Source organism: Henckelia pumila, chromosome 3, assembly GCF_033568475.1.
Source record: "Henckelia pumila isolate YLH828 chromosome 3, ASM3356847v2, whole genome shotgun sequence".
Taxonomy (NCBI): Eukaryota; Viridiplantae; Streptophyta; class Magnoliopsida; order Lamiales; family Gesneriaceae; genus Henckelia; species Henckelia pumila.
The window spans coordinates 178,405,756-178,419,745 of record NC_133122.1 but is presented as its reverse complement, the minus strand read 5'-3'; the positions used below and the strand labels follow the sequence as shown (position 1 = coordinate 178,419,745).

Below are 13,990 nucleotides of genomic sequence, written 5' to 3'. Positions count from 1 at the left end.
TAATTTGCATCACAATATCCTTCTAGGACCGCAGGATATTTTGTATACACTATTCCATAACTCAAAGTGTATTTCAAATATCCAAGCACTCTCATTAGTGCTTTCCAATGATCCTTACTTGGATTACTTGTGAATCGACTTAGCTTATTTACGGTACATGCAAGATCAGGACGAGTACAGTTAGTTAAATACATTAAACTTCCTATCACCCTTGCATATTCCACTTGTGAAACAGGTTCTCCTCTATTTTTGGCTAAATGTGTACCCAATTCCATAGGTGTTCTAGCCATAGGATGATTTGTGGCATTAAATCGTTCAAGAACATTTTCTACATAATGAGTTTGGGATAACATAATTCCAGCAGGAAGTCTAGAGACTTTAATCCCTAGAATTATATCACACAATCACAAATCCTTCATATCAAAATGTTGTCTCAACATTTTCTTGGTTTTCACAATCAATTCATGGTTGCTACCCATGATTAACATGTCATCTACATAAAGACAAACAATTACATATGCATTTGTAGTACCTTTAATGTAGACACATTTATCACATTTATTTATTGTGAAACTATTTGACAACATTGCAGTGTCAAACTTTTGATGCCACTGTTTAGGTGCTTGTTTAAGTCCATACAATGACTTGACAAGTTTACACACCTTTTGTTCTTTTCCGGGTACAACAAACCCTTCTGGTTGTTTTATATATATTTCTTCATCCAATTCTCCATTCAAAAACGCAGTTTTAACATCCATTTGATGAATTTCAAGATCATGCAATGCTGCAATAGCTATGAGAACACGAATGGATGTTATTCTAAAAACCGGAGAGTAGGTATCGAAGAAATCATATCCATCTTTTTGTCTAAAACCTTGAACCACGAGTCGAGCTTTATATTTATCTATAGATCCATCTTCTTTGTATTTCCTTTTAAGAATCCACTTGGATCCTAAAGGTTTACATCCCGAAGGGAGATCAACCAACTCCCATGTATGATTATGCATTATGGAATCTATTTCATTTTGTATGGCTTCCTTCCAAAAAGGAGCCTCAGGATTTGATAAAGCCTCTTGAAGAGTTCTTGGTTCATTATCTAACATGTATGTTAGAAAATCAGGACCAAACGATTTTTCAACTCTTGCACGCTTGCTGCGTCGTGGTTCCACGTTGTTTTGTGGAGTTTCAATTGTGTTTTCATGAGTTCGCTTGTTCGAACTTATTTCTTTCTTATCTTTACATGAAAAGATATTTTCAAAGAATACAGCATTCCTTGACTCCATAATTGTGCCTTCATGTATATCAGGATTCGTTGACTTATGTATTAAAAATCGATATGCACTACTATTGTATGCATAACCAATAAATATACAGTCAACCGTTTTAGGCCCAATTTTTATTTGTTTTGGCTTAGGTACTTCTACTTTCGCCAAACACCCCCACACTTTGAGGTATTGGTAAGAAGGTTTACGACCTTTTCATTGTTCATATGGTGTTTCATCTTTTCTTTTGATTGGAATCCGGTTTAGAATGTGAGTTGCTGAGAGAATCGCTTCACCCCACATATTTTGAGGTAAGCCAGAATTTATTAACAACGCGTTCATCATTTCCTTTAATGTTCGATTTTTGCGTTCTGCAACGCCAATAGATTGAGGTGAGTAAGGGGCTGTCGTTTGATGAATGATGCCCGAAGTTGAGCAAAATTCTTCAAAAGGAGCCACATACTCTCCACCTCGATCACTTCGAATCATTTTAATTTTCGAACTTCGTTGATTTTCAATCTCAGTTTTATATTTCTTGAAAGCGTCGATCGCTTCATCTTTGCTTTTCAATAAATATACATAACAAAATCTGGTGCAATCATCAATAAATGTTATAAAGTACTTATTTCCACCTCGTGTTTGTACCATTTTTAAATCACATACATCAGTATGTATTAATTCAAGTGGCGTAGTACTTCTCGTGACATTATGAAATGGAGCTTTAACCATTTTCACTTCAACACATATCTCACACTTGTTTTGTGGATTTCTTTTAAACATAGGTATTACATTTAAATTTGCAAGTCTTTGCAACGTGTTGAATTTAACATGTCCTAATCGTTCATGCCATATATCATAAATTTCAGTCAAGTAAGCAGAACCAATAACTTTATTCTTCGCCTCAAGGCGGGAAACATTCATTACATTTAACTTAAAGAGACCACTATCTTGGTACCCTTTCCCAACAAATACACCAGATTTAGTTAACACAAATTTATCAGATTCAAATACCATTCTAAATCCAGCCTTGCTCAAGAGTGAACCAGAAACTAAGTTCTTCCGAATGTCTGGCACATGCAACACATTTTTGAGCGTCACCTCTTTACCTGAGGTCATCTTCAACACCACATTTCCCACTCCCACAACTTCAGACGTTGCGGAGTTTCCCATGAATAACTTTCGATCCCCAACGGTGGCATAGGTGGAATACATGTCTTTCTCGGCACACACGTGACTCGTAGAGCCGGTATCGATCCACCATCCTCTTGGATCATCTACCATGTTGGTCTCACATATAACAGCACTAAGATCAATATCAGAAAGTGCTAAAGGTACATACCTTTCTTGAACCATGTTCACTTGCCTTGGTTTCTGATTTTTGTTATTTTTCTTTAGAAGTCGGCAGTCCCTTGCCATATGATTCGGTTTGCCACAGTTGTAGCAACTTCCTTGGAATTTCTTCGCTTTCCCCTTTTGCTTTTCATCATGGGGGCGCTTTCTCTTTTGACTCGTACTAGACTCCGCCAGATTTGCTTTGGCCTCGGTTTCCATCAGCTTTTTATGTGACTTGGCCTCGGTATTTCTGTTGTCTTCCTCGATGCGAAGCCTCACAATAAGATCTTCAAGTTTTAACTCCTTACGTTTGTGCTTAAGGTAGTTTTTGAAGTCTTTCCACAGTGGAGACAATTTCTCAATGATAGACGCGACTTGGAATGGTTCATTGATTTCCATTCCTTCGGCCAATAAGTCATGCAAGATGATTTGTATCTCTTGCACTTGACTCATTACAGTTTTTGAGTCTACCATCTTGAAGTCCAGAAATTTGCCAACTACAAACTTCTTTATGCCGGCATCTTCAGTTTTGTACTTCTTTTCCAAAGAATTCCATAATTCCTTGGCCGTCTTCACAGAGGAGTAGACACTATAGAGAGTGTCGTCGAGGCCATTCAGAATATAATTCCTGCAGAGAAAATCGTTGTGGTTCCATGCATCTATTGCTGTCCTTCTTTATGTGTCAGAATCGCCTTCAACGACGACGGAGGGATCCTCCTTGAGAAATCTAGACAGATTAAGGGTGGTCAGATAGAATAGCATCTTCTGCTGCCAACATTTGAAGTCGGCACCAGAAAACTTTGGCGGTTTTTCTCCATGAGCGGGGGCGGAAGCGAGCGGAGTGAATGAAACGGTAGACATCTTCAGAATCCGGGAAATACAAAAAATTTCGTCTTGCGATTGTTAAAAGTTGTATTCTGAATTCTGAAAACTTCAATGTCGGAAGCAATCAACAGCAATGCAAATGATCAACACAGTCGAGGCGAGAGAAACTCTCTATCCGCAAGATGAAATTACCCGTTCCAAGTGCTAAACGTTAGCGGCAATCGTCTCTAAGATACAACGACTTTCGATCGTGATATAGCAACACTGCAAATATCACGAACTTCAACGAACGAAAATATGCTTTAACTTTTCTTTTGAGAAAGTGAGGGAGGGATTTTGAGAAATCAGAAATCTGAAATCTACGTTATCAGATGTTTCTGTGTATGTTTTCTGTATTATAACCACCATATATATAGTCTTATACACAAAACAACACGTTTGAAGGCGTAAGGATGCAACCCATGACAGAAAAATGCCAGAAACAGTCGTGACTGTTCATTCTGCAGAAGGTGCACTCGGGCGGTAATTTTCTACCGCGCGAGCGCCCAACTTTAAGCCAACACACTGCCTCGCCATTTTGGTACCGCGCTCGCGCGGTAATTTTTAACCGCGCGGGCGCACGTCGCTTTGAACTCACTGTCTTGCATGTGCGATGCTGCGCCCGCGCGGTAATATTTTACCGCTCGGGCCTACTCCATAAAATAATAAAATATTATTTTAAATAAATTTTATTCAAAAAGAATAATTGGATCATCGACTAGCGTCTTGCCCCTTTACAAAACATCCGGTGCCCTAAGGGCCCAATCCCGTAGTCCAATGTTGGACTAATTAAGGTGAACAACAAATTGGAGTTGTTCCAATGTGGGACTACCATTTCCCCATTTCCCTCCAATTTATTTCACCAAAATTTTGAATTTTGTAATACTTTGGACAAGGCTTTTACAAACAATTTGGGTTAATCAATTCAAACCCTTTCAAGCCCATTTCAATTGTAATTCATTCAATAATACAATTTCCAACAACTACTTGAATATCATCATTCAATTCTCAGCTGATGGAGCAAGGCTAGGGCAATTTTCGTAGCTGTTTTCTCATGTGGAGCTTTGGTGGGGCAGTTTGGTTTGGTTATCTCGTACGGCTTAAAAAAAATCCCCAGAAATAAATGAAATGGAAGTATTTTTTTAAATGAGATTTTTCTCCATCAACATCGCAGGAGACGTCACTTTCTTGATCATTCAATATGACGTTGACACTAAATATAATTTAGAAATCCAAAAAAGGGGTCAAGTCCAGACCCAACTTTTATGTCAAGACAAGAAGATACACTGGCGACCGTATGGGATGGGGAATTGGGATAATGGACAGAGTCGATATTTTTTATTTATCTCTTCAACTCATATCATTTATTTTTCATCTCCTGTTCTCCAAAATAAAGATTGATATCCACTATTTTCAAAAACCTTCAAAACCCTTCTCTAACTCATATTTTGTAAATATAACCAAATACTCCATTTTTCAGTTTCTTTCGTCTCCGAACACATATGTATATAATTAAATAATTACATAATATATTGTTCAACTGAATTAATTTGATAAGCCTGAAATAAATCGTATAATATATTTATAATTATGTATTATATTATTAAACATAAAACAATTAAACGTAAAATTGTATTATGTATTTTTTGGTGAAGACTTTGTTCATTATTTCTATTTGGTGTTTATTATAAATACTAAAATTACAATTAATTAATGAAAAAAATAAACACTTCAAATAAAAAGGTAAATAAAACAATTGAAAAATAAAATTAATTTAAAAAATTTTAAAAGTGAAATGGACCAAAAAAAAGAAAAAAAACAAAAACAAAAAGATCATTTACAATTTTTGAGAATGTCATTTTTGTAATTAATTTAATCATCTTATTTTGTGCTCTATATCTAGAGTGATCTTTTTCATATTTGGAAGATCACCATAGCACAGTAGCACCTTCCAAAATGAAAAACGCAAATAGAGGTGGATGAGATGAATTTTCCTTCTCTATGATGGAGGATTTCTCATTTCTCTATCATAGTAGACGGTTGGAGATGGCCTTAGCTAATCGAGTGAATCAATTGTTTTTTTTATTTGTTTATATATATTAGTAAAAGTTATGTGTGATGCACGTGAGAACATATTTAATTGTCGATAAACGTTGTTAAATAAATTAATTGAGATGAGAAGATATTAGCACGCAGTTAATAAATGATTTTCATGGTAATAATATATACTTTTTGAAAAAAAAACCTATTACATGTCTTAGTGATGTAATAAATATAATCTTAGACATTTCAACTAATAAAAATACTTGCAACATTTTCGAACAATGTAACACTTGTAGTTTCAATGTTTGTATTATTTACGGTCATGATTATTTTACATCCACATTAACAGTTTAGAATAAGATATTATTAATAATTCATGTAAGCTTATAAATATAATTAACACAATATTGATATTGAAGTTTATGTAATATTGATCACTATTGATTTATGGAAAAACAATTGGTATAGATAATGGATTCTAAACCTTAATTTAAATAATTGCACCAAATATTTTTTTTATTTTTTATTTGATATTTTTTTTTCTCTTTAACGATTTTTCATATCATGTGTGTTTTTATTCTTCATGAAAGAATCATTATTATCATCATATTTAATAACAATTTTTGTGATACTGTCTTCATCAATTATTTGCATTTTTATATCGTTATTATTTAATCAGACGGTCTCTTTTTTTATGCTAAAAATATTTATTTGCAAAGAATGTCAATAATTTCATCAGTCTCATCTGCATTCTGGTATGTTATCATCTTCTATTACTTATATATCAGTATCGTTAACGATCAATGTATTTGTTGGACATCCTCTTTTCTTTTTGATTTTTCGTTTTTCGAAATCTACTGATCTCCTTTTGCTTACAATGCTCTCATTGCTGAAATTTTTGATTGAATTTTAAATGTCTTTAATTAAAAATGTTAACATTCCATATTTTATCTCAATCATTTTGTTGCATATTTTTATTTATTTATTCATCTGATTGAAAATTTGCATCAATTTAATTTTTACAGGATCTTTAATTTAATGTGAGACATGTCATCCATAATTTTTCTATACTTCTTTTTTGATTTATTAACTAACCCGTAGTAGATTGATTAACATAGATATATTTACAGATTTTAATAATATTTAAATAATATCAATCTTATAGTTCTGCTAAAAATAATTGAAGATATTCATCTCCAATTCTTGTAAAAATATTCATTTGTTAGTTGTAACATCATCTCATAAAATAATTGTTATAGTTTTTAGATTTTTTTAGGAGGAAAAATAGTTGATTTTTTAAATTTCAACTTTTACATATATGATATTTGTGTGTTGGTTTGTTCTTTATTTATTATTTTGGTTGTAGATTCACAATAACGTTTAATTTATATTAATAACGTTTAAAAATCTGATATTTTGTTATATTTATGAACTCATGATATAATTATTTAGTTCAATAGGTTCTTACGCAAATTAAAATACATGAGATTTTTTGTTGAAAAAAAATGTCATTCCATCTACAAACAAATAAAAACTAAAATATTTTGGTGTTTCAATCTTTTAGGAAACTGGATAAGTATTTAATTTAATTAAATTTTTTGTGAAAAAAATATGTTCACTTTATCTACAAAAAAATAAAAAATAAAATATTTTGGTATTTCAATGTTTTTGGAAATTGAAACTTTATCTAATATGCACACATTGTCAATTTTGACCTTATCATAATAATTGATTTTACAAAAGTATCCTCATAAAATTTATCAAGTGTGTACTAACCAAGGATAAAGTTAAAAATACACAATAAAAAATTTTGACCTTGGTTCACACGTTTATAATTGGTGGTATGGTATAGATAAGTAATATAATATATTACTTTTATGTACTAGCCAATATATAACTTTTACATTTATATCCTTATATGTATTTATTTTTACATAAATTTGTGTAGAATAAAAGGGCAAAGTTATATATTCACAATTGTAAAACTTTACCCTTTTATTTACACTTTTAGATTTAGAAATTAGGGATAGAGATAGAGATAGATAGATAGGTAAAGTAATAGATATATGTAAATATGGAGAATCCGTCATTTGAACATTAGATAAATATTTAAACTAATGCAATAATTTACAAACAAATCAACTGCTTCCTTTGTTTATTAATTCTTTCATAAACTAATAGATTTCTCTATATATGCTTTTCCACACAGACCTAAAGAAATAGCGAAATTTAAAACAAATTAAATTTATATATTATCTTTGTTAATTCTTTCAAGAAATAATTGTGTATCTTTCTAAACTTTAGTTGATAAAGGTGTATTAATAATAAATAAAAAGAAATATCGTTGAATGTTGAAACCGAACTACATATTTGAGAGAAATGAAATATTAAAGAACATTGAAAAGTTTGTATCCCACTATTTAAATAGCCAGCTGTATGAATCATCTTACATGGTTTATGTTATCTCCCTCTCTATCCTTGAAAATAATACTAGTAAATAAATGATATAATATAAGAAAATTAATTCAAATAATAAATTTTAAACTAGCTAGTACAAAAATAAAGAATATTGCTTCAAAATAAATTTAATAAAAATTAATAGTAACCTTGTTAAAACTTCCAATATTTCATCAACAATATATTCTTTAACAGTCAATTAAGTAGAAAATTAGAACTTCAATTATCAATTGTAAAACTAATCTTACTCTATATATAAATATGGAAAACTGTATTTTTTGGTCCTGTAATTTTGTGATTTTGTTATTCTCTTTTATCAAGTTTTAGTTAGTCTTGCAGTTTTTATTTTTGATAATTTTAGTTATTTTTAATTGGAGTGTTGATGTGGCACTGTACAAATTAGTACTACATTGATTCTATGTCAAAGTCAAGTCGAAAAATGAACTAATGTAAAGAATTTAAAATTAAAAAAAAATAAGAATATGTTACTATATATTATAGTTGAAACCATTTAATTAACTAACTTTTCAGTTAATTAGTGAAGCATGAAATAAAATTATAATTCTATTATAACTTAATTTACAACAAAACCATAATTATTAGGCAAATTAGTAATAATTTTAAATGATCTTATCTTTTCTTAGCCATGATATGTTTATTTATTTACCAAAATAACATTAACTTTGTGACTTTGGTGATTTTTTATTTACGAAAATATCACGCATTTGATGTATTTGTTGCGTTTTAGTAACTATTTATTTATGAAAATATTTATTATTTTTTGTATTTTTAATTTACAATTTATTTTTTATTTTTGTTTAAAAAAATATGAAATTTACAAGCACGTAACATTTGCACGAGAGTAATAATATGTGTGTGTGTGTATATATATATATATATATATATATATATATATATGAGTTTTGTTCCCACGCACCCTAGGGTGCGTGGGATTCCACGTGCACTCGCATCCAAAACAACTCCGATTGCCTTGAAATTTTCACGGTAGGATCGTCTCGAAAATACGAATCCAATGATATATCATATGATTCGAATTTCAATTTTGGTGGTCGAAAATGAGAAGATGACCGGAAATTAGGTAAAATATGCAATTTCCTGTCATCTTCATATTTCTCGAACTCCGAGATTGAAATTAATATCATATGATATATCGTTGGATTTGCATTTTCGAGACGATCGTACCGTGAAAATTTCAAAGCAATCGAAGTTGTTTTGGGTACGGATGCACGTAGAAACCCACGCACGTGCGTGGGATCAAAACTCTATATATAACATCATATCTTTCCATGTTTGTTATGTTTAGATTTACAACTTGGGCTACTAGCATCCGGGCCCCTGTGAAAATCTTAATTACCACAAAATTCCTATAAAAAATTAATAGGCTAATATGTCTTCGATCTTTTAAAATTTTGCTCACATCACCCCTCCGACCCATGTTGTAATTACACGCCTTGAAATTCTGATATTTGTTGTCTTTTGTTTTTTTTGCATCTGTTTTGACTCTATTGCCCTCATTTTTTTAAGAATAAATTACTCTTTTATTTTTTTATTTTTAACCAATAAAAGTCCTATATTTGAGAAAACAACCTAAAAAATTTCGACCAATTTATTACAAAGGAAACAAAAACTTTCAAAAAAATAAAAAAAATGGGGGAGGATTCGAGAAGACATGCGAATGAATATTTAATTCTTAAGTATATTATATGACAAATATTTCTGTTAATTAGAACAAACCGAAAAAATCAATATGAGAAATAATTTAAAATATCTTGAGGCAAAAATTATAGATTTAAAATATATGTATATATATAACAATAAAATATTTTTTTCGTCTTATAATATTCTGTATGCATCAGTACTATTAATAATATTCCATTTTAATTAATTTATTATGGGCAATATTTTCTTTATAATATCACTTGTTATATAATAAATTTTAGATTATCTTAACAAACTCAAATACAAACTTTTATATGTTAGCAACTATTTTTTTTTTTTTAAAATATCACAATATTTTATATCATATATATGTAAAATGAAAGATTTTATTTTGATCTTAAGATTTTTATTATTTATATTATATTCTAGTGTTAGTATATATATATATACATATATATATATATATAATACGAGACAAATTTTTCCCAAAAATATAAAAAAAAAATACTGAGATGTAAAAATTTTAATTTAAAAATATTATTAAAGTTTGGGGGAAAATAAAATATTTGTAATATTAAAAGTAATGTTATTATGCTATTTTTTTATATGTTTAAACAAAATTAGAATGTATCCTCCGGTTATTAAAGATATAGTTTTTATAATATAAACTATATATATAATATTATAGTGTTAAAAACTAAATACTAAAACTAATTTACATTTATTTTGTTTTTTTATTTTGAAGAATATTAAAATATAAATATGTTAACTGATAAGTAATTTAGTTTTGGTGATGACAGTCAGTAGAAGAAGATAAAATCAGTGGACAAATAATAAGTAGTAATAGAAAGCAGATGGATATCAAAAACTATTAGGCTAAGTCCGTAAAATAAATAAATTCAGAAACCAGTAGACTTAGTTCGGAAAACTGATTGAAATCAGAAGATGTTTTCAGAAGGCTAAAATTCAGTAATCAAAAGAAACCACTTTCAGTAACCACTTCATTTATTAGTTGTTTTGTCTTTATAGCACATCTCATTTAATGCCTCGTACTATAACATTTATGACACATTTATTGCACATTTTTTTGAATATGAAAGATGTAACGCACTAAGAAAAACATATCTTTTGTTACATGTATAATAAACAAAAGAATATAGTCGTTTATTAACGCTGCATCAATGACTATAAAAAGCTCAATGATTCCTACGAGTAAAGTAGAGAGAAAAACCCGCTATTAAATTTCAATCAAGTTACAAGTTCTCTGCATACATACTCGAAAGGTACTCTTGCACACCCAAAGTGAATTATCAGATCTTCAGATCACATTTATGCCCTTGATCCATTGTAAAATTCTCATCAGAGTATAAGCATTGTAATTTTTGAGAGAAGAGTTTTATTTCAGAAGTGTTTCGAGTTGTAAAAGTTTTGTGAGTAATAGGAGTTTCAGTAGGCAGTAGATAAGTCCTACTGAAATGGGTTTGTACCAGCGTGTACGTACTTATCAAATATTCTAGTGATACATTCTGAAAACAAAAGAATGAGAAACGTAGAAGGTTTTATTCTTCTAACTTCTATAAACAAATATGTTGTTATCATTCTATTTATTTTTCAAGCTTCAGCAAACTCAGTAGTTTGTTTTCGCACTACTTCAGTAGACTACTGCTCTGCCATTTAGAACGAGATTCACCTGCATTGTTGTTAGTACCAGTTTCAGGCCATTTTCAGAAGAAAATTTAAAAGTGTTCATTCACCCCTTCTAAGCACCCCTTACCGATCCTAACATTAATTATGATAAATAATATTCTACTTTAAAATAACAATCTACGAAGTCATTATATATTTTTTATAAAATATTATGATTAATTAGAAAATTAATGTTTTTAACTTAAAATTGAAAATTATGGGATACAAAAATTTAGAACGTTAAAAGCACACATAACTTGTTTTGAAAAGTTGAAAACAACATATAAATTAAGATGAAAGTAACTTTGATCTAGGTGATGCAAGAACTTGGTTTAATTGGATTACGCATTCAACGTATGCCCGCTGAATCTGGTCTCGAGTTTGGTATTCCTTCTCAGTACAGTTATATGACGGTAATGGTGGTTTGATATTTTTTTGACGTAATCCAATAAAATAGTTTAGCGAATTCTTTTGAGTTCGAGTATTTCCTGAATTGTTATGCTATGTTATAAAATTTCTGTAACCTGGTCAGCACCTAGATTTTGGAAAACAGCCCTTTTCAAATCATTTTTCTTTGTTCCTCGATAACAAATTGTCTGGCGTGAATGCTATTTGTTGTATTTATACTCATATCCAGGGAGAGGAATCTTGTAGTAGCTGGTGGCAGAGCCACAAGTCTCTTTCTATGAGCAAGAAATTAAATCTTGAACATTTACCGCAAAATTTTTTAGGGAGGATGGCGACTCACCAGCCAGTTCACCATTTGGTTTACTCGACTGGTTTAATGAGCATACATGTTTAGATTTTTGTATTTTTAGTCATTTCTCTAGCTTATTCCTTATTTCCTCGGTCAATGGGCGAGAATGTGTGAGATCTTGGAAGACCATAATTTTCCCAGGACTACTCGAGCATGTCAAGCAGGCATTGACAGTTGGCAGATGTTTGATTTGTTATTTACGGGGCAGTTGGTCTTGGTCGTTCTATTTAATTTGTATTTTTTTTAAGTGTCTTAAGCCAAGTTTGGAAGCATAAATTTGTTATTTCTTAATCTTTATTCTGTTCTCTCATATGCTCTATTGTAAGTTTCGGTTTTTGTAATCACAAAAGAGGCAGTAAAATATTATACCTACCACAATACAAATTTGTGTCATTCTCTTTCATTGCCCTGATTAGTAATTTTTGGAGTCTGTCAGGTATGTGCTCCATCGTGTCACAACTGTTCCACTATGCGTGCTTGGTGGGAAGAAGATCAAGAAAGACGAGTCAGATATTTCAAGACCTTTGTAGGCACTGACTCGGTGCCGCCCGATGAATGCACTCCTGAGGTCGCACGTTTCATATTGAGGCAGCATGTTGAAGCGCCATCAATGTGGTCAATTTTCCCACTTCAGGTATATTAATCAATCTACAGTTTATTTCATGTGTGCATTTCTAAATATGATATTTCAAAGAAACAAATGACACATCTGCTAAGCATGCTGGCACATTACCTTGCGAGTAATGGATTTGCTGGGTACATGTCCTAAAATCAATGTTTTCTTAAACCGAGAACACAGTTTTCTTTGAAAGTTTCACTTTATCTGATTACTATGCATGCTTTTCATTAAAGTGATTTTGAGTTGGCAGTGATGGATAGCAACAATTGACCCATTGTAAAAGATGCCCTTTGGGCTTTTATCCATGGTAAAAGATTTGAATGGCATGTTTACCGTCAATTGCTTTCTGGGTTGAGTGTCAATCGTTCGATCCTATAGCTTGCTTGAATTTTGGCGATAGAGATGTCATACTTATAATTATGTTATAAGTATTTTTTTCAAACCGCCTGGCATTCTTTGATTCTTCACAAACTAATATTAGTATAAAACTCTTGCAGGATTTGCTAGCACTGAAAGAAGAATACATGACACGGCCAGCCGTAGAGGAAACAATAAACGACCCTTCGAACCCAAAACACTACTGGAGATACCGTATGTTTCATTCTCTCACCATGTCTCCCCCTGTTTTTCCTTTTCTCGCAGAAAGCGACTCATGTTATTATCGTGTTGTTTCATTTTTTTTCAGGAGTTCACGTTACATTAGAATCCTTGCTGAAGGATAAAGAACATATAACCACCATAAAAAATCTTGTCCAAGCGAGCGGAAGATCGTGCCCTCCTTTGGACGACGACGAATCACAGCCGGACAAATCATCGACACATCTAGATACATTGCAGAAGACTGCAGAAACTCGGAAAGGAGAAACCCAGTTTGATAATCCAGTGAATGTATAATGGAAGCTCGATCACCGAAAGTAGCGACAGAGTTCCATGAACGAAGTACGAGATGACTGAATTTGCTGTTAATTGATCGCCCTTTGAGTAACTTTAGAATTTTTTAAATATTCAAGCTAATAAAAACATGTTCCTCTGTTAAATTTGCAGATACATGTAGTTCCGATAATTTTCCTTGTTCAGTATTTGTCATCTCCCATGTAATATGAGATGTTTGATGCAGCAGATTTCGAAATAACCAAAATATTTGTTCACGGCTATTAAATATATATATTTCAATATAACTAACTAAGCTATCATTCAAATACTAATCTTCCATTTGATTAAATTATTATTCAAATACTTCCCCTTACATTCGATTAATTTATACAAGTTTTGCAGGATGTAATAGGAGAA

The 13,990-nt window shown here is 31.2% G+C and overlaps 1 protein-coding gene across 1 annotated transcript; it reads left to right on the top strand.

The window, feature by feature from the left end:
- The first annotated feature begins 11,614 nt into the window (after positions 1–11,614).
- Positions 11,615–13,723, top strand: LOC140893380 (4-alpha-glucanotransferase DPE2-like). Its single transcript, XM_073302442.1, has 4 exons — positions 11,615–11,737; positions 12,518–12,715; positions 13,198–13,291; positions 13,386–13,723. The coding sequence occupies exons 1-4, from the start codon at positions 11,642–11,644 to the stop codon at positions 13,592–13,594; spliced, it is 597 nt and encodes a 198-aa protein (XP_073158543.1). The 5' UTR covers positions 11,615–11,641; the 3' UTR covers positions 13,595–13,723.
- Positions 13,724–13,990: the final 267 nt, after the last annotated feature.